The sequence below is a fragment of the Malaya genurostris genome, chromosome 3 (assembly GCF_030247185.1).
Source record: "Malaya genurostris strain Urasoe2022 chromosome 3, Malgen_1.1, whole genome shotgun sequence".
NCBI classification, from domain to species: Eukaryota; Metazoa; Arthropoda; class Insecta; order Diptera; family Culicidae; genus Malaya; species Malaya genurostris.
Window position 1 is genome coordinate 297,623,799 of NC_080572.1, and position 21,251 is coordinate 297,645,049.

The 21,251-nt window shown below is 38.0% G+C and overlaps 1 protein-coding gene across 2 annotated transcripts in view; it reads left to right on the plus strand.

Moving 5' to 3' along the window:
- LOC131438610 (uncharacterized) overlaps positions 1 to 21,251 on the plus strand; it is a 225,143-nt gene that overhangs the window by 124,749 nt on the left and 79,143 nt on the right. For both annotated transcript variants that reach the window (XM_058608737.1, XM_058608738.1), the window contains 2 exons: positions 4,611 to 8,094; positions 8,159 to 8,298. In XM_058608737.1, the coding sequence (XP_058464720.1) occupies positions 4,658 to 8,094; positions 8,159 to 8,298 (3,577 nt within the window). In that variant the 5' untranslated portion in view covers positions 4,611 to 4,657. The remainder of the gene's footprint in view (positions 1 to 4,610; positions 8,095 to 8,158; positions 8,299 to 21,251) is intronic.

Here is a 21,251-nt window from a genome sequence, read left to right on the forward strand (position 1 = left end):
GTCCTAAAGTAAACTGAGTGCGAAACTTGGTCACAATCGCATTAATTGTTTGCTCACTTGGTCGATTATGTAGACCATAAATCGGGCGTAAAGCGCGAAACACATTTCGAACCGAACACTGATTTTGGTAATAAAATTCAATGATTTGCAAGCGTTGCTCGTTAGTAAGTCTATTCATGATGAAATGTCAGAGCATACTGAGCAAATAATAATGCATGAAAATCATAACCTCAAAAAATCTGAGCAAATACTAATGCATGAAAATCCTAACCTCAAAAAAATCACCTTTTATTATCAGTATATCGAATAAAATTTGAATATCTAACACGTGTGTATTATTTACAGCGAAATCAAAGTGCGTCCATACTTTCTGGGACAGTTTTTACTATGTTCACACCAGCAGAAAATAACACTTTTTAACGATAATAATATAAAGCTAAAACCGAACTGTTCACGCTTGGTTTTTCACAAAACAAACTGCAAAACTATTTACGTCGCAAACATTAAGCAGTTGTTAAGAAGATAAATGTACGGTGATAACATCCAGAAACTTAAAAAAAAAGCCAGTTAATCTTTCTAGCTATGGATGCTGTTAGCGTTGAGAGACTATGGACACTAGTAAGGAAAAACAATTGAAGATTGCATTCCCGGTTTCAAGAAGCTTGGTTTTTCACAATGCCTCGGAAAAATTGGTAAATTATTATGTTGATCGCTCCAATTTTTCCACTTCTTCACTCAGAAAGTTTTCTTATTCAACTTAGTTGTCAACGTTTCGAAGGGTATTTGCACCAAAAAGCTTCAATTTGGAGCCCCCTGGAAGTGGACGCAACTAGTCTCAGCGGAAAACAAGAAACAAATAAACACTAGCAATAATAATACTAGAAATACAAATTTAATTTTGATGCAAAGTCCGCTGAGATTCTATTTATTCATGGTTTGATGTGCAATTTATTAAAGTGAAGTCCCAGTGGAAAAAATTTTCTTTTAAGGGATCCACAATTTATTTATTATGCTATGTTGGAAAGAAAGTAGAAATATTTTAGGTAATTAGTTATTAATATGAAATACTGTTGACGATAAATACATTACAATATAAAACAAAAAACTACATTAGCTAAATATCTCGTTCAGTGCTTAAAATGGTACTTTAGTCTAGCCGCAAATGTGGCACGATTGCTTATTCCTCGTATATCAGGCGGAAGTGCATTATATTTAGTTGGACCAACAAAAAGGATCCGTCTTTGACCAAGGCTTGTAGCTGCTCGAACTCGAAACAAATTGTTACTACGGCGTGTTGTTCTAGAATGGGATATAGTTGGGAACTGTAGGTTATGGTGTACTGTGGATTTATACAAATTATCATGGATGAATAGCAACGTTTGGACATCACATAAGTATGTCATTGGTAAAACATTATAGTTTCTGTCAGAGTATAACAATAGACTCGAGAATAGTAAGGGTTTATTGAAAATGATTTTTAGGCGTCTGTTTTGTAGAGTTTGGAGTTTCTTCAGATAAGAACTAGCGGCTCGCCCCCACACCGATACCAAGTAGTTGAGCTGTGAATGGATTTAAGCAAAATAAAAATTTAACAGAACACGCTGAGGAATAAAGGACTTGACTTTCCATAAAATACCGCAGTACGACGCCACGTGCTTGGCAACAAACTTTATGTGGTGAGCCCAGGTTAATGTGGGGTCGCAATATATGCCCAGATACTTGAAATAGTCAACTTTTTCAATAATATTGTGTCCGAGCTGAGGAGGATTATGCGTTGATATAATTTTCCTTCTGGAACGGAAAATCATATACTTAGTCTTTGTGGCATTTAATGATAATAAGTTCGCATTAAAATATTGATCATGAGTTCTTTAATCACTTTCCATTGAGTTAATAATAGCATTGATGTCACTGTCAGGATAGAACAGAGCTGTGTCGTCGGTGAATAGTCGTGGAGTTCCTTTAAGGTGTAAATTACCTATGTCATTAATATATAAAAGAAACAATAGTGGTCCAATATTACTTCCTTGTGGAACACCAATGTTTATTGGAGCAAGGTTGCTGCTGTCACTTTCGATGGATACAAATTGTTTTCTATTAGTCAAGTAACTACGGATAATTGAATTAGCAATGCCCCTGATCCCATAGCAATCGAGTTTGTCCAAAAGTATACTATGATCTAATGTATCAAAAGCTTTTTTAAGGTCTAAAATAATGCACCAACTATATTTACTAATTCAATTATAGCGGTAGGTGTGCTAGAACCTTGTCTGAAGCCATATTGGAATTTAAAGAGGATATTATGTTTACTTAGGAATTTGATAAGTCTAGTGACTAGAAGTTTTTCAAATATTTTGTTGAATACGGATAATGTAGATATAGGACGGTAATTATTACAATCACAACGGTCACCCGATTTGAACACAGGGATGACTTTAGCCACCTTGAGGCAATCAGGGTAGTAACCGGTCTGAATAATTACGTTAAAGCACTAAGAGAGTATTTTAGCGAATGCAAAGGAATTATGTTTTAGTACACTGACAGAGACGTTATCAGGGCCGTTACTCTTCTTATTATCCAAACCTTGTATTAACAGTATCACTTCATTTACAGATGAAGGACGTAGAAAAATAGAATCACAAACACGACGAACGTTACTTATTGGACAAAAAGATGAGTTTACAGGAATAGCTTTAGCTAATTCGTTACCAATATTTGAAAAGAATTTGTTGAAAATATCACAAACTTCCTTGTTGTCATTAATGTTGTTGCCCCTATCGATCAAGCGTATCTTATCCTTTTCTTTTGTTAGTCCGAACGTAGATTTAAGATTTGTCCAAAATTTCGAATGAGGTACGTTAGTGAGAAGGTTTTCATAATTTATTTTATTCGCCATTTTCATGGAATCGACCTTTTGAGAGATATGTGATAGCATTTGTTTGAGATGCTGATCGTGGTTGCTTGCCTTAATACGTAATTGCTTTTTATTTTCACTAGTGTCCATAAATCAAAGGTCATCCATGGGCAATGAAACAAACAAAAAAAGTCTTGTCTTAAAACAAACAAAAAAACAAGCATGGTTGTACCAGTTTCCAGTTTTGTTTTGTCATGATTTCATGGCTACTCTGATGGAAAACTGATTCGATAAACGCTTGTCAGCTGACGGAAAATGCTAGCAGGGTTGTGCTTGAATGATCATTATATCATGTTATTTTGGGAAAACATGTTTTAATGTGACGTTTCTGAGTATGAAAAAAACACGGAAGAAAAACATGTTATTTTAACTCATAGTGTGAACGTAGTATAATTCTTCTCCTTTTTTTATTCGAACTAGAAGATTATCTCGTTGTGCGACGGTTGCAAAAATACTCTAAACACCACTAACAACCGATTTCTTCCAAAAAGTATAGAAGGGTGAGGTGCCTTCGCAAAAAGTGACCAGACTTTCCCGTAATCAGTATTGATATTCAGCAGCAAGATTAATACTAAGCCAGGCCCGTACCCAGGATTTCGTTTCGTGAGGGGCCCGAAGATGAAAAAATAATGTTACTGAAGACTGCTTATGTAGCTAATTCTCGGTGTGCCATTTACGGGTGTTTTTAACAGACACTTTAAACTTTTCCACAGGAACTGTTATTGTATTACATTATTGTCTGAGACCTTCTAAATAATTATATATATGTTTTTGATTTCGGGAGGGGCCCGGGCCCAGAGGGGGGACGTGACTGTATTCAGCCACAGTAGAACTGAAAGTTATTTGACAGTAACTTGCAAAAAATTTAACTTCTTTCGGTAGCGTGTATCGGAATCCAATGGGACTCTAAATCGATGTAATTTGACTGCAAATTGTTCGAAAGGGTGAGGCTTTTTTCAACCTTTCCTACGCTAAAAATCTTGCTCGAATTGCCATGTTTCCGAGGAAGTTTAACACTCTTCAGCAGCTGAAATTCCAGAACGCGTTGCCCCGAACGATGGACGATTGTTGTTGTTTTATGGTTTCCCTTTTCTTTACAAAATTTAGCATCTCGTGACGCCCAAATTGATGGTTACAAAGTAATGCATTATGTCTGACTCCACCTCGTCGTTCGTTCGTTCGTGACTCCGTGATTAAAATCGATTTTGCTTGCTTCATGCGATAAAACTTAATCATAATTTGTGAATTTATGTAACAAACGAATGATCTCGAACGTCGGGGTTCACAAATTTAGATTGTGGAATTCGCTGCAATTTATCATACATTCAAGGTATGATTTATGGCTCATCAAACTCAATCGAATGACGATTTGGTAATTCCGTAATAAAAAAAAATATGTCGCATGCCATGAATACGAAATAAACACGGGAGTTGTTTGATTATTTTGATAGGCAAATGAAAGAAAAAAACCTAGCGATTAAAATGCATAATTGACGCAACGAATGATGTTGCGAATTATGAAGAACATGTAAATTTTCGCGTGCGGCTGTGGTCTGTTTTGCATTCGGTCCAACATGGGAGGGAGGGTGGCTGACATAAATGCATAATTTTTTTTAGCTCTACATCGATGCGATAAATCAATCAGCAATTTCACTGATCAAGGTTTTAACATCTTTGCGTTATTTTTTTCTTACAGGTCCCTGATTGCTATTTGCCACCGGGCGGTGGCCACGCTAGCCACCGATGATGTCGAACTCCAGCAGAACGCTGCCGTCGGCTGGTGAGAAGCGTCCAGCCGACAAGCAGCCGAGTTTCATCCAACGATTCTACCTCTTCGGTCACAGCCCAAACAATTCCGGTAGCAGTTCAGCGTCGAACTCCACTACGCCGGGAACGCCGGATCGTTTACCGTCGTTGTCGTCGTCGTCTATTAAGAAGCCAAAAAAGAAACCCACAGCCGATGAGTCCGACTTGGACGAATCTCAAAACTACAGCGTTCAACGTCTGAAACAGTTCTGGAACAATCGACTGAGCTCAAGCGCGGCAACGAGTGAAATCGCCTTGTCGAGAAAATTGAAAAGCATCACCTTGGGATCAACCAGTTCAATCAGAAAACCGTCGACACCGGAATTTCTCAAAAGGAACGGTTCCACACGGGGTTCGGCTTCCCGTCGAAACATCGTTCGGAACAGTTTGATTCCACTGTACTCGAATCCAACGCCGAAGAAAGTGGCCAGTCCAAAGCCTAGTCGAGTCCGGGAAAGCCCCAAAGAAACAACAGCTACGACGGCTGCCAGTGCTGCCCCCCAGAAACGTCCATGCGTAGTCTTGAGTCCGACCAAAGATCTGAAAAAAGAAAAACGATCGTGCATCGAACGGGTCGGTTACCATGCTGGGTTTCCGTTGGTAACCGCAACGGTCAACGGTGGACAAATCAACTGGGCTCGACGTGTCGAACTTCTTGGCATTAAACCGCTGAACAGTTCAACGGAAGCAGAACTGCCGAAAATGCCGATCAAAGTCGAAAACTACGTGAACAACTTTATCGATGTGGACATTCAGTCCGGACCTCCGGTCGAAGAAGTGCCCGTGATTTCCAATGAAAAGGTAGAGGTGACCCCTGTAAAACTGGAACCAAGAGATTCGCTAGATAGTAAGAAAAGCTCCAGTTCAGGTGACACGCTTTCGCTTGGACGACGGCATGGAACTCCAACCCGGAAGGTCAGCTTTAGAACCACAACCTCACCGTTCAACCGCAAACTACTTCACCCGAGCGGAAACAAGGTAGCAGCCTTAACGAACAAGTTCAACAAACTGATTCAGCAGGATGCTGCCATCTTGGAGGAGGTTCGTAAACGTGGAGGTTACCTGCATAAGTCCGGTGGTCACGTTTACAAGGTAGTCGACGGTGATGGAAACGGTAGTCTACGGAAAAAATCCGTAGCCGCTGTCGCCACCAAAACCGACGACTGTTCGGAAGAAGTGGTGACGGTAACTGGGAAGGGATCCTGCCGGAAGGTTGCTGCGGTAAAGAAACGTCCCAGTCTCCGGAAGAATCTGTATCGGAAACCGGAATGGGAAGCGAACCGGGCTTCGTTGTGCGTAAAGGAAGCACTGGAAATATTCGAACCGAATCAACATCACCAACAGGCGACGGAACCGAAGACGAACCGAAAACCGCCAGCCGGTCAAGCCAAACCCAAAGTGCCGGATAAAAGTGACCAGGTGATTCAGAAAACCAAGGAACTCAAGTGCAAGAAAGCGATCGTTCAAATCGATGCCAAAAGTTGTGATAGTAGCGAGGAGGTAGCTTTAAGCGGGGTGCCAAATAGTATTAGTGAACAAATCAATATTAGAAGTGAGAACAGAAATGAAGAACTCACCAGCAATACTCGAACGGTTGAGGATAGTTGTGAAGAATCAACAGTTGAAAACCATGAACTGACTGAGGAAGTCCACGAAAAGACTCCGGAGTACTCTGTGGTTAGGAAGAAGGTTGAATCAATGACAACGGAACTGGAAGTCCCCGTAAAAGAAGACGAAGAAGAAACTGTAAATAAGCCGAAAATAGAGAAAAACAAAGATAAGTTAGATAGTAGTAGTAGCATTAAACCTAGTAAATTGGAGAAAAGTGCAAAACCTGGTTCAGCGAAGCAGAAAAGTGCGGTTCAGAAAATCTACGAAAAGTTCACATTCCGATCGACGAAGAAGATCAACCTGAACCCGGAGCGGACGGCGGCCAGTGAATCTCAACTGAACACCGCGGTGGAGTCGGAGGATAGATTACTGTTCATCCCGGACAACAAATTGACCCGGAAGTCGTTCATTTCGTCAATCGAAATTCCGACCATTTATATCGAAGAATCGCAGGAGAGCAGCTCCGATCCCGCGGATAAAAAGATAGTCGACGCAATCCGTTCGCTGAACCTGAAGATCGACAATCTGTCCCGAAGTTTCAGTGATTTGACGATTAAAGATACGGACCAGGAGTGCGCGGTGGGGCCGACCGTCCAACCGAACAACTCCTTCCTGTTCCGGAGTATGACTAAAATCAGCACCGGAACGGAGACGGCCATCAGTCAGATGAACATCGTGCAAGCGGTGAATACAGTGCTGATCAATAAATCCGTCTCGATGGACGATCATCATTTTCCCTGTCGCGATAACCTGGATCGGTTGAGCTTAGGTGAAAAAACGAATCAAATCGAAAACGACTACGAAGTTATGGCGCGAGCAGAGTCTCCGAACAGGCTGACTACTGGTTCTGAGATGAACAGCACTCTTAGCATCGATATCATGGAACTAACCTCCAAGATCGAGTCCTTCGTGTACAAAGCGAAGCTCTCGGAGGACATGTTTTCTGCTCGAAAGAATCCACCTACCATCGAAAAGACGGTAGAAGTGGACACGGCGAGCGTCAACAGTTACGAATCATTCGAGAACTATGAATCGATCGACCGATCGAACGACCCGTTACCTAAAGAGGAAGACGCGTACGAAATCTGTAATCCTCCGGAACCGCCACCTCCACGGAACGAAAGTAAACAGACACACGAGTTGACACTGCCACAACCGAAACGAAACCTAACCGGATCTCCCAACTTCCTGTCAAAGCATGAATCCATCTATCAACCGAGCTACGAGAAGATCAAGTACGACAAATCACCACCACGTCCTCCGAAGTCAGAGGAAGTTCCACTGCCTCCGCGCAACAGTGTTCCAATGGATCTCATCGTACGCGAGCCGTCGATATCTCCTACCTTGTCGGAGATCGAACCCATCTACGAGGAAAACATCTACGACACGATCCGTAGCTGTGACGGCGTAGATTACGACGATCCGAACGGAAGTGCCGAAACGGTGACCAATCACCGGCCGAAAGCTAGTCTACCGGCGGATGCCGTTTCGATCGTGTCTTCCAATTGTTACGAATCGATCGGTTCGAAGCTGACGATGGAATTCCTGAGGCACGGCATCGTGACCCTGCCCCGGATGGGTTCCATTTCGACACTGGCCTCCGATCAGATCACCAACAGTCTGTACGGGTGTCAGCTGGAAGTGCAAAGCATGACGCCACCTAGTGAGCGCGGAAGCGACACCAGCAACAGTGCCGAGTGGACGGACATTTCCGACGATGAGGATGACGAGGGAAGCGACTCCAGGAGGAACAATTTCATTATGTGAGTAGTTCGGATTGGATTTGTGTTTTTGTGTGATGATTTCGAGTACCATTTTCTGTTCCAGTGTCCGGAAGCGAAATAAAAATCACCAAACGCCGGTTTGGTCCCGAAAGGTTCGACACAAGTTGGCCTTCCAGCAGCATCAGCAGCAGGAATATCAACAGCAACAAGATCCGTTGATGCCGGATCAGCGCAAGCTAGAAGGTGAGTTTTGTATGACGTTTCTGGGATTCTTTCGACTAGATATCGGAAGGATGTTTTAATTATTAGTTCAAATAATTGTTTAATTTATCAAACACAAAAAAAAACAAGTTTTTCGAGCAGTTCTCGAAAAAAGTTTTTCATGAGTTTTCGAGCAGTTTTTCGAGTAGAAATATTTTCCTAGTAGTTTTCATGCAGTTTTTGGAGCAGTTATTTTAGCAGTTTCAAGCAGTCTCTTGATCATTTTTAGAACTGTTTTTCGAGTAATTTTCGAGCTAATTTCGAGTAGTTTTTGAACAATTTTAATGAATTTTCGATAAGTTTTTTGAGTAGTTTTCGTGCACATTTGCAGCTTTTTAGCAATTTCAAGCAGTCTTTCAATCAACTGCTTTAAACAGTTTTTCGAGTAGTTTTCGAATGATTTTTGGAGTATTTTTTCAGCAGGTTTTGGAGCTGTTTTCGAGTTTTGGGCAATTTTCAAGCAGTTTTTCGAGTAGTTTTCGAGTATTTCTCGAGTAGTGTTTTAAAAAGTTTATAGTGCATCTTCTCGAGCAGTTCTTATCAGTTTCCTAGCAGTTTTCAAGCAGTTTTCAAACGGTTTTTGGGGCAGTTTTCGAACAGTTTTTTGAACAGTTTTTTAAAAGGTTTTTGAGCAGTTTTTCGGAGGTTTCTAGCAATTTTTGGAGCAGTTTTAAAAACAGGTTTTTGGCTATATCAAGCAATCTTTTAATTATTTTCATGCAGTTTTTAGGATAGCTTTAGAGTAGTTTTTGGAGCAGTTTTCGAGTTTTGAGAAAGCATCAAACAGTTTATCAAGTAGTTTTCAAACAGTTTTTGGGGCAATTTTCGAAAAGTTTTTCAAACAGTTTTTTAGCAGTTTTTCGTGAGTTTTCGAACAGTTTGTTGTGAGCTTTCGAGCAGTTTTCCGAATAGGTTTAGAGCTATTTTCTGAGTAGTTTTCGAGCGGTTATTTCGGCAGTTTCTAACAGTCTGTCGATCATTTTCAAACTGTTTATTGAAAAGATTTTGGAGTATTTTTTGAGTAATTTTTGAACAACTTTCTTGAGTTTTCGAGAAGTTTTTCGAGTAGTCGTTTTTAGGTAATTTTCTAGCAGTTTTTGAAGCACTTTTAAAAAAAGTTTTTCAGCAATTTCAAGCAGTCTTTTAATTATTTTCAAACAGTTTTTCGCATGATTTTTAGAGCAGTTTTTGAGCTGGTTTGGGAACTGTTTTCTAGTTTTGAACATTTTTCAAGCAGTTTTTCGAGTAGTTTTCGAGTATTTCTCGAGCAGTGTTTGAAGAAGTTTTGAGTGCATTTTCTCGAGCACTTTTTATCAGTTTTCTAGCAGTTTTTGAGGCAGTTTTCGAATAGTTTTCTGAACAGTTTTTGAGCAATTGTCGTAAGTTTTCAAGCAGTTTCCGGAGCCGATTTCATGCAGCTTTAGGAGTAGTTTTCGATCAGTTTTTTGAGTAGTTTTCGAGCACATTTAAATTTTGAAAAGCTGCTTTTTAGCAGTTTCAAACAGCCTTTCAATAATTTACAAGCAGTTTTTCGAGTAGTTTTTGAATGATTTTTGAAGCAGTTTTCGAGCAAATTTTGAAGCTGTTTTCGGGTTTTGAGCAATTTTTTAATTTAATTTCAGTTTTAGGACTAATTTTTCAGCAGTTTCAAGTAGCCTTTCGAGCAGTTTTAATTCAGTTCGTTGAGTAATTTTTGGAGCAGTTTTTAGTGAGTTTTCAAGAAGTATTTTTAAAAATCAGATTTTCATGTAGCTTTCGAGCATTTTTAAAGCAGTTTTGTGAGCAGTTTTCGAAGTTTTCCTGGCTGTTTTTGGAGCAATTTCAAGCAATCTTTCGATCAGTTTTGAAGAAGTTTTTCGAACAGTTTTTATACAATTTTTCGAGGAATTTTCGAACAGTTCGTGGAGCAATTTTCCAGCAGTTTTCAAGCAGTCTTACGATAAGTTTTCAACTAGTTTCCGAGCCATATTTTTTTGAGTTTTTAAGTACTTTTCTAAGCAGTTTCTGGTGCAGATTAGAGCAGTCTTTCGGTCAGTTTTTATTAGTTATTCCTATAGAATTATGCGAAATTTTCCACCACTAATGTAAATATGTAAAACGACAAGAAGAAACAACTAGAGCATTGTTTGTTATATTGCTTTATTTTCCTATGTTCATCGTTATTTATATGGTAGCATAGTTTTGTCGTCAATAAACAATAATCATCATCACTTGGTTTATTTTGGTCGTTCCATTCGCTGTACCGAGTTTGCGCCGAGTGCAAAAATAATGGGTGCACGCAAAGAGCCGCACAATGTTTCTCAATTAGATCGGGTTCACAGTGCATTTCGAAGCACACCGGACACAACACGAAGCCGGGTGAGCTTGCTGGTTTTTGACGTGAATACGTCTTACTTTACTACGGGGCGCCGTTTCAAAACTTGCCTACTGTGTGACGGTGAAAATTCTACAAATCAGACCTTTTAACAGCTATCGGAAGCGAGAATGAACACTTAAGTGCGCAAAGTTTGCATCAAACGAGTTGAAAAAAATCAACATTGAGCTGCTTCACTTTCGAGAAAAATACACCGAACAAGAAAGAATTATCAACATCGAATGAAATTTCCCAATTTGGCCCTTCTGAAAACCAGAAATGAATTCCGTGTTACGTCATGATAGTTTCATCCGTTGAAATGTGCAAATCCAAAATGATATGATATTTATTAAAATTTAGTATTTTGCGAGCTGTAAAAGGAAATTCCTTCACAAACATGCTTCTGTATTGAATTAATTCGATTGCGTCATCGAGTTGCTGGTCGTTTGCATTGAAGCAAAATACACCGAAAAGTGAACAAAGATTTGATGGATGATAGATTTCAATTGGAACGTCCTACTTTATTATGAGGCGCCATTCAAAGAATTATCATCTGAGTTAGTGATAAGATTTTGATCGTGAATTTCTTCTGTTTTATTAAACGCGTCAACATATTTTGTTGTCCACGCTATCGGAGATATGATCACCAAGTTGTAATAAAATTTTCAGTAATGTGAGTTAACCAGATCTGACATTCAGTTTCTGAATCCAAGACCAGATTTCTATTTTTCATTTTCAGAATCAGATCTAAAATTCTGTTCTTCGTCCAAAATCGAGATTTTGATTCTAAGTCTGGATTCGAAAACTGAGCTCTTCAACTAAATTCCGAAGAAAAATCTTTACTTGGATCTAAATATTGAACCAGAATTCTGGAAATGAAATTGGAGTTCAGACTTAGAATGCAGTTTTTGAATTCAGTTCTGAATCAGAAATTCTGGAACCTCACTAAGAAAATCCTGGACCAGAGTTCAGATCCAAAACCCAGCTGTATTGCCAGAATTCAGTTCTAAAGTGCAGTCCAGAATCCGGGTTCAGGATTCAGTTCAAGAATGCAGAATTAGGTTCCAAGCTTCAGTTCCACCATTCTCGAAGTTTAACTCAATTCAGGAACTAGAGTTTGAAGATATTTTCAACTAAATTCCGGATCTGGATTCAAGAATCGAATTTGAAAACTGAATCTTGGATCGGAGTTCTGTAACTAAAATTCAGACTTCAGTTCCTACACTCGAATTCAGTTCCAAATCTGAGTTCCAGAACACATGTTCAGTGATCAATCCAATTCCTGATCCAGAATTTCAGGTCTGCGAGCTCAGGTTCAGAATTCAGTTCCAGAATGTAGCATCACAATTGCATTTCAGAATTCAGGTCCAGAGTTCAGTATGAAAAGGTATTTGAGACTTGTGAAAGGCCATGCTGATGCAACTTCTCAGAGTGAATTTGAGTGGAAACTGAATCAAAGACCCCCTTGATGTCTAAGAAAATTGATGCCATCTGCCCATTACGAGTAAATGCCATTTAAATTTCGGTTGATATCCAGACAATCGTTCGTTCCCTGACCCCTGCGGAAGCTATATCTGTGTATCTGACCCAAATTTCTAGACAAAAGAGAGCCTTTATTTCAACAGTTTTCATAGCAATAGGCCGATACAAATTGTAATCAGAACTTGTTGAATAAATTCCACAAGCGGCTTTTGACAGAGCCGGGTAGATTTTTCAAATTTTATCCAACCACTGGGCTCTATTGTTACACGACCAGAGCGCAAGTGAGAACTCTACCATCGAATACGGAGTTTCATTCGTGATTGATGTAACAATGCATAAATTTTTCTGTTGCGGGACAAAGTCAGGGAATATCTTCTTGGCGAATTCGGCTATCCAGTGGAGACGGTCGGTTAAGCAATTTCTTAAGGGGCGGTTAGGGTCTAACACTTTTTGTCAAATTTTCAAGCTTATCGGAAGAAAACTTTAAAATTTTAGGGGCCTTCATTTTTTCTTATCTCCGAAAAGGACAGAGCTCTGCTTCCATTGACTTGAAAATTTAATGGAACATCTTTGAAATGTTTTATTATGACAAAATACAAAGAAAAAAATATGTTTTTTTAAGTCTTCGAGCATAAGTGCTCCCCCTGGACAAATAAATTGTTTCCGTCGTCAAGCCGTGATCCAAAGAGTGCTCATTGATGTTTTTTTTCATTACTCTGTCAATAAACTGACGCCAATGGCCAGGTTTCTTGGCTTTAATCAAACTTTTCATTGCGAATTCAAACGCCATGTTTTCCCGAAAATTGTCAGGGGTTTCGTTGCTTCTAAACGCGATGAAAATTGAAGCTTTTTCCTTCCTTTGTCTCACTAAGAATGTTAGTTTGTGCGCCGGGTATGCGTTTCATCTGAGCTTGCGGCGGGAGCTCGTGTGATATATCGACTCTCGGATTTTCAGTTTGTCACACAGATCTTGGTTTAACAAAAAAAAACAGTTGTCATCATATTAGCAGCATGGGAATTAAAGTCTCCTAAATTCAACCATGGTTCTGATTTCTCAGCAGAGAGAAGTTCTATGGTGTCTGCGAGCCTTCGATGTTCCACGTAGATGTTTGCCTTTTATATTGATTTGACAGAAAACAACTATAATTTCCGGTGTACTTTTCGATCAGGTATTTGAAGGAATCCAGTTTTGGGATGAAACTTCTGCAATTCCACTGAAGCACAGTAATCATATCCTTGATTTCTAGTGGTAAGTTAGCCATCGAAAGATACAATTGTAGAAAGGAGGGGCCGTTACGCGTTAACAATGTGCTTATCGCTGGCAGTAAAATAGTTAAGAGGCTATTAAGAGGATCATTATTTTGAAGCATTTCAAAATCCAGACCACAATATCAAAGAATCTCAGTAATCTGAATTTTGTCTGATTTTTTTGTTTTGTTGTATTTTGGGTTCACATGGATGGTTTGTTACCCCTTGGAAATGCTAGGTATTCCTTTCTATCTGTTAGTTTACTTAAAGCAGGCAAAGTCTAAGGCCTTTCCGAGAAAGCTGAGGCCAGGCTCAAAACTATTTCAATTTCAAGGTCTTGTTAGCTGATTATTATACACACTTGGCTTTATTGGTTCAGGGTTTCGGTTCCAGAAGTAGCGATCAAAAATTCCAAAATAAAACGCACTCAGATTCGCCTGAGATGATTAAGCCGATTTTCACAAATGATAGAATGGATTCAAATGAAACGTTTCATCTGAATCTGACTTTTGGTTCCAGAAATACAGAATTTCCAGTGCTTAAAATCTCAAACTGTTACTAAATTTGTTGGTCATATTAGTTGATGATAACACAAACTTATTAGCGTGCATGGTTACCACATTAGAAATGATATTTTTTAGGTGAAAAAAATGTGAATTTCTAATTCTTTTATTCAATTTTTACCTACTTGTTAGTGTTATTACAGACTCATGATAACGATGCTTTTCCATAAAAGTACACTTATTACCTTTCTCATATAGAAAGTTTATACAATGACTTGGAAATTTGACAAGCAGCCTTTCAATCATTTCAAACAGTTTTTCGCATGATTTTTGGAGCAGTTTTCGGGCAGATCTTGAAGATGTTTTCGAGTTTTGAGCAATTTTCAAGCAGCTTTTCAAGTAGTTTTCAAGTATTTTTCGAGCAGTGTTTAAAGATGTTTTTAGAGCATTTTCTCAAGAAGAATTTCAGCAGTTTTCTATCGGTTATTATAGCAGTTTTCAAACAGTTTTTCGGGTAATTTTCAAACAGTTTTTGAGGCAATTTTCAAGCAGTGTTTTGAACAGTTTTTTTGCAGTTTTTCAAGATTTTTCGAGCAGTTTCTTGAGCAGATTTCAAGCAGTTTTTCAAGTAGTTTTCGTGCAAACTAATGAGGGTTTTGGAGCTTTTTTCCGTGCAGTGTTTTTACAGTTTCATATAGTTTTACGAGTGGTTTTCCAGCAGTTTTCAATCAGGTTTTCGAGAAGTTATTGGAGTACTTCTCGAGCAGTTTATAAAGCAGTTTTTACAGCAGTTTTGTGAAAAGTTTTCTAGCATTTTTCATTTTTAAGAGGTTTTAAGCAGTTTTTCGATCAGTTTTCAATCAGTTTTTCAAGTCGTTTTTGGAGCAGTTGTCGAGTAGTTTTCGTGTGTTTTCCAGTAGTAATTGAATCAGTTTTTGGATCAGTTTTGAGCAAATTTTCGAATAGCATTCGAGCAGTTTTGAAAGTAGTTTTGGGATATGTTTTCGAAGTTTTTTGAGCAGTTTCAAGCAATCTTTCGATCAGTTTTCAAGAAGTTTTTCGAACTTCTTGAAATCTGAAGTTGTTAGAATCGCCCCATTTTTAATTGTGTTTGTTTGATGTAAATTAGTCGTACTTTAGTATAGCTGCGCCGATTCAAATTCTAGTAGTGACGAAGCGAAAGTTTGCACAATTCACCCAATCGATCAACCAACTGACACTCGGATATGTGAAGGAAGCGTGTCAGTTTTATTCGTAGTCACGTCGTCCAGTTATGTCTCTGACATTACCCACCCGTACTTTTCTTGCCAGGTTCAGAGTAAAAAAGCTGCTGTTCTCACATGCCATAATTGTCTTGCTGTTTTGTATGGATATTCGCCAATAATACTGCGTTAATCGCGTAAAAAAGGTTTTGCATGATGAAGAAAATTTTTATTTATACGTCCAACAAAACAATCCAACATGCTTCAGTGAATTGAATTTTATGAAATATACATTACGGAATTGTTTGGCTTCATAGAATCTAGTAAGGATCGGGTGCAAATGTCTCACCGGATTTTTTTGGCAACAAGATGCGCTTTACCGAAATATCAAAACATAATTTTTTCGTTATGTCGAACTCGAGAATCGGGTTTAGGCGAGTGGTTTCCTTGTCCCAATATTGATTAAACAACGTAGCGTCAGACATAGACAGTTTGACTTTAAACGATAGACTTGGAAAAGGTTTACATCGAAAACCGAAACGTTTTCTATTTCGACATTTTGGATCGAAGCACAGCTCTAATCATAACTCGGTATATTTTAATTCTTCTCGATATGACACAGTCGCCATCAATCAATTCGACAGCAAACAACAACTAGTAAGACAAACTAATTCTCGATTGTCTTCACTTGGTGAACGATAGGGAAGAAAATTTTACGATTTCTGCATATGATTTGTGAATGCCAGTGTTGCCAAGTGAGTTCTAATTGTACCTTTTACAAAACCGCCAGTAAAGTGTAGATCAAAGCAAAGCCTTAACAGAATCAAGTGTCCAGATCGACAGTACGCCAGACCACTAACCGATGCAAGGTAGACCATTAAGCTGAAAATAATTGAATGTACAACGCACTCTCGTTAGATGAATTACATAAAATCCTAAACATCTCAATAGTTCACCATAATTAAATCGGTTCACATGGGCACTGCAAATCGAGGCCTCTTGGACGAACTACCTGGAGACTGGAGAGATTATTCGTGTTAGTGCCGAAGCCCACAGAATCATAACAACATCGTTTCAACATCATGTTATTAGAAAATGTTCGTATCAGCAGCAGCAGCAGCAGAGTGTCTGTCCGTTATGTATGACGGTTCTTGGCTCCCCTGGTAGATAGTTGATCGTGTGCAACATTGTTCCAATCGTCATAAAAATTCTCAGGTTCCAATGGACGAGCCTCAATTCAAAGTGTTTTTTTTTGTTTCGAATCCAGAAGCATGGTACAAACGAATACTGGACCGACGTTGAGAGCCACTGACTGCTTGTCTAGTTTCACAGCCCATCATTACTCATCTTGGACCGAAAGAGATCGTACAATTTTGATGAAGATCCAATCATCCAATTGCTGGATGGATGGATGGATGGAAGAAAGAAGGGAGGGTTGAAAACAACTTCGTATGCGTGATACGCAATGAGGGAAAAGAAGCGTATGCAGATTCCAGTCCGGCGCAAGTGGTGCATAAATTAATCCCGTAATCAAATCTAGCTCGTCAGAAAATTAAAATCTTGTACAGAGGATCACTTATGGCCAATTCATCATCGAGTACAGGCAGGCCGGGAACTAGTTTTTGTTTTGCTTTGGTACCTTCAGTAACGAAGCGCCAACGATGCAGATAAACACGTTGCCAAAGCCCATCTCAACGGACTGAATCGGCAATTGAAGTGCATTCTTGCAGAGCACAACAAGCATCTGAAGAAGATACTTGAGAAGGAGGCAGTCGACGAGAACATTTTTCTGTGTTGTCTATATTAGATGTTCCGTTAGAACGGTTCTGACGTGAATACGTCATTTTTTAAATGAATATTTCTCAGAATCAATCGAACAATTTGAGTAGTGAATTCGGATCCAGAATTCTAATTCAGAAATTAAACTTCAGAATCCATGAACAAAATTCATGATATGAATTTTATATCTGGATTGTGGACTTGGATTCCGTACCAGAATATTTGAACTAGAACTAAATACTTGAACTAGATTTCGAACCTGAGCTTTGCTTCTGGATTCTAAGCCAGTTCCGAATTTAGTTGTCGAATTCAGTTCCAGTTCTTGAATCCTGGTGTAGATAAATGAGGGCAAGAAGTACCCAGCGTTAAATAGGTTTCACAAATCGGTTAGAACCATTAAAATTTTCCTAAACAACTGTGCGAAATTTGCTCCACTGAGAGTGTAAATCTACACAACCAAACAACTATAACGATTTTTGAATCAACTTCAAAAAATGTTCTTTTCAGAACCACTTTTATTTTACAATTGTTTAACAGAATGTTTGATGTAAATAAGTCGTACTTTAGTTTCTAATTCTAGTTGAAAAAAAACTGCTCAATTGACACGTTCGATCCCCTAACTGATATTTGAAAGTATGAAAGAAGTATTGTTCGTATTCACGTCTTCCTGTTATGCCACTGGCATTACCTACCCGTACTTTTATTTCCAGTCGATCCTAGTTCTGGTTTTATTGTCGATTATTTGTTATCGAAGGATACTATTCACTAAACTGTTGGCATTAAAAATGCCTTACTTTTCGCTATACGAGACCGAGAGTCAATTAAAAGTTTCAAAAATAGCCGTGTAACCTTTTTGTGTCGTAATTTTGAACGTCAATAGCTCAGTCATTTGTTGATGAATTGATATAATTTAACAACCAATCGATTCGGAATCTTTTAAATTAAACATGTATGACAACGTCGTTTCAGTATTTCATTAGCATACTATTGAAAAAATTGAGTCGACCTATGTTTTCATCCTCCAATCCCAATGGTACAAAGTGATGTCATTTTCTTGTTCGGCATAGGAGAAATCTATAAATATATGCTGCAAAACATTGTTTTTCCTAGTTGATGCTTTCCTGTGAATCCAGTGTGTTGTTGACTGGATTATAAAATGAATAAGTTTGTACCTTCACTGTCTGCAAAATTATTATGATATGTTTCATTTGTTCAGATTTATATCTTGAGGTTGTTCGTATCCAAAATTGATCATTTAAGTAACTTTGAAATCGCCATGTTTGACTTTCATTAGAAGAATATTTTTCACAAAATTTTCAAATGTAAAAATTTGTGGAAGGCATCAAAATAGAGTATAATCAATTGTTCTGATAGAACCTAATTGTCAATATGACCATTCGCAAAAAATCTAAACACTAAAAGTAAAGTAAGTTTGTAATTTGTCACTGTTTCGTGCATTCAGCATCATCTTTATTGTTGTGTTTATTATGGGTACCTTAGAATTATTTCATTTTTTATGTAATCATGCTCGGTCGTGTCTTGCATACAACCCTTTAATTTTTTTAATACATCGTTTGTTGATTATTTGAAATCTTTATCTGCAAACTCTGTTGGAACAAAAGGACAAATTAATTAAAATAATTTCCCTAAATTTCCTAAATATGTGACATTTTTGGAATACATTTTGGAGCGAAGATTTACCGTGTTTTATTTTACTATCCTTAGCAGTGCGGTAAAATTTCATTTTCAATCGAATAAAATAAGATGAAAATGAAATTTATGGCCGCTGACAGTCACCATATCCCTACTAATTCATTTGACTTTTGCTGCTATATTCAAGTGAAGCTCCTGGAATTCATCGTCAGTTGAATAATCGTATCTAGTCATTTGAAGTTTTGCTTGCTCAGTTTCGAGTGCCAAGTAGTCTACCTGCTTCAATGCCTTCGCTCTTGATAGTAAGCAAATTCGAACGAATAGAATTATAAATGGAATAAAGTATTAAAAATGAAAACTGAAGGAGGAAACAATTAATATTTATGTATTCTGTGATTGATATTTCAGCTATCTGGTTTGTCTTTCATCTATTTTCTTGAACCAATTCGAATGTTTATATGAACCTCATTTGAAGGCCGCTCTCACACTATTAAAAGAGATATTTTGTCATTTCAAGAGATCAACTGACGGTGCTTAAACTGAGCCTCGATTGAAGAGAAACGAGTGATGAATTGAATGCTGCCCGTTCGGGCCGTCAGCAAACATTGAGAGTGAAGTTTACTGCATTAGAGAGATCGTCAATGTGTTCCACATTCAGTTTCAATTGAATTGAATGAAGTTTTATAGCACTGATCCTTAGGGCACATTCAGCAGTGTTCTTGTTCTAGATTGTCAGTAATTTATGTCAGTTTTGAAGTTTAATTATGGATTTTATAACAAGAAAAACTGTCAGTTCTAGCAGGGTTTCATTCGTATTTAAAATTAGCTGGTTTTCAAAATAGACGAATTTAACATAGATTTTTTGATAAATCAATAAACTGTTCATTTATATTGAAAAAAATTTCCGCTCTTTATCCACTGGATGATTCAACATAAAAAGAGTTTCGCCCTTTTTAGATATGTTTACTTCTATGCTCCCTGTGTGAATTATGAAGTTACGCCCTCGCGCATTATTAGTGAAATAAGCTGGTTTCCAAATCTGCGGGTAATTTTTTCGTCTTATTTACTATTTCCAGTAATATTATTACCATCTAAAATAACGAAAATAAATAGTTTCGCCCTGCCTTTCTAGCAATTGAAGTATTGCCCTGTTTTTTTGGCATGAAGCACGAAGAGCTTACGAAACTACGAAAACAAATGAAATGACAGTTTCGCCCTTTATAGTTCTTTGTATTATGAGGATTGAGATATTTGTAGAATCCGAAGTTTTAGGCAAAATTGTAGGATTTTAACGAGGAGAAGGCGACCCGAGTTGTTCATATTTGTTAGACTCGTCCTTGTTTGAAAAACAGCTAAAATATAGAGAAAAAAAGAACGGCAACGTATGCCTGTTCTAAATTTGACAGAAGAACTGGTCGAATAAATAAAACTAGAACGGCTTGCTGGGGATACGTTTGTTCCAGTTTCTGTTCTATTATAGATCTTCCATATAGAACTTCTAGCTGCTGAATTTGCTCTAATACCCGTAGATTCCATACAAACGGATCGCAATATTTCGATTCACCATTTCATCAATTTAGCCTTGCCAATTTTCTATGCCACCTTGACATGTGTGACTATTCGAAAGTGTTCTCAACTGGCAACTTTCTATCAGTTGCTATGGAAATGTTATTATTGTTATTTTTGGGTTTATTTGCAGAAATACAGAACTACCTGCAAGTTTTCGTTTACGTTTACGTTATCCTATCACCTCTCTAACAATGGGACAGTTTTCGGTGGCTGTCTCCAAAGCATCGAATGTGCACGTATTAACAGATATAACTATGCAAATATATGTCGTTTTAGCTTGAGAAAATTTAAACTGCCACAGAGTAGATTCATCGAACAAACACTTTTCACGAAACTGTGTTGGTTACGCACTTAGCAACGGAGGTTTGAGCAAACCTCAGATAAAAACCAGGTTCGAAATTGACTCGATTTCAGTTCAACAACGTTGAAACTAGGTTCGTAACTAGCTTCAAACAAACTGTTTGACAGCAGTTAGGTTGGAAACTGGGTTAGGTTTGGCATCAAGCGGAAATCACTGAAACTTGAAATGCTTGATAATATCAATTCTAAATCCAGTACTGAAGCTAAATAGATAATTTCTTGTGCTCAGTGACTTCCGTAATTCGGTTACTGACATTCGACATCCCAAGTGTGCCGTAAAGTGATTATTGAAATCAAAAGAACAATTCATTCGTATCGTTACCTTCTAAATTTAATTACTGCTCACAATAAACACACTGCAGTATTAATTAACAATAAGATTGCTTCAATTCTAATTACAAAACATTAATACTCACATTTTCGTTTTTTTTTCGGAAACTCGGAGTGTTTTTTTTTCTGTTGTAGAAGTCACAACATGATAAAAAAAACACGTCTTTTCCATCAATATAGCTATTTAGCGACGCTTTTGTCGGGGAAAATGGAAACGGCGCTCTTTCCTCGTAAAGAAAATAAACAATTTTTTAACGAGTAGGCGTATTTATGTTAAAATTTAGCACACTCAACAAAGTTATATGCAATAACTCACTTCTCCTGAGCTTAAATTATGTTAAGCATGTAAAACATGTGTTAATAAAAAAGTAAGAATGAAAACATGCGCCATAAACTGAGTGAAGTTTTTTCTTTTACCGATTGTAAATGATTTCAAGGATTTTTTTTTTGATAATA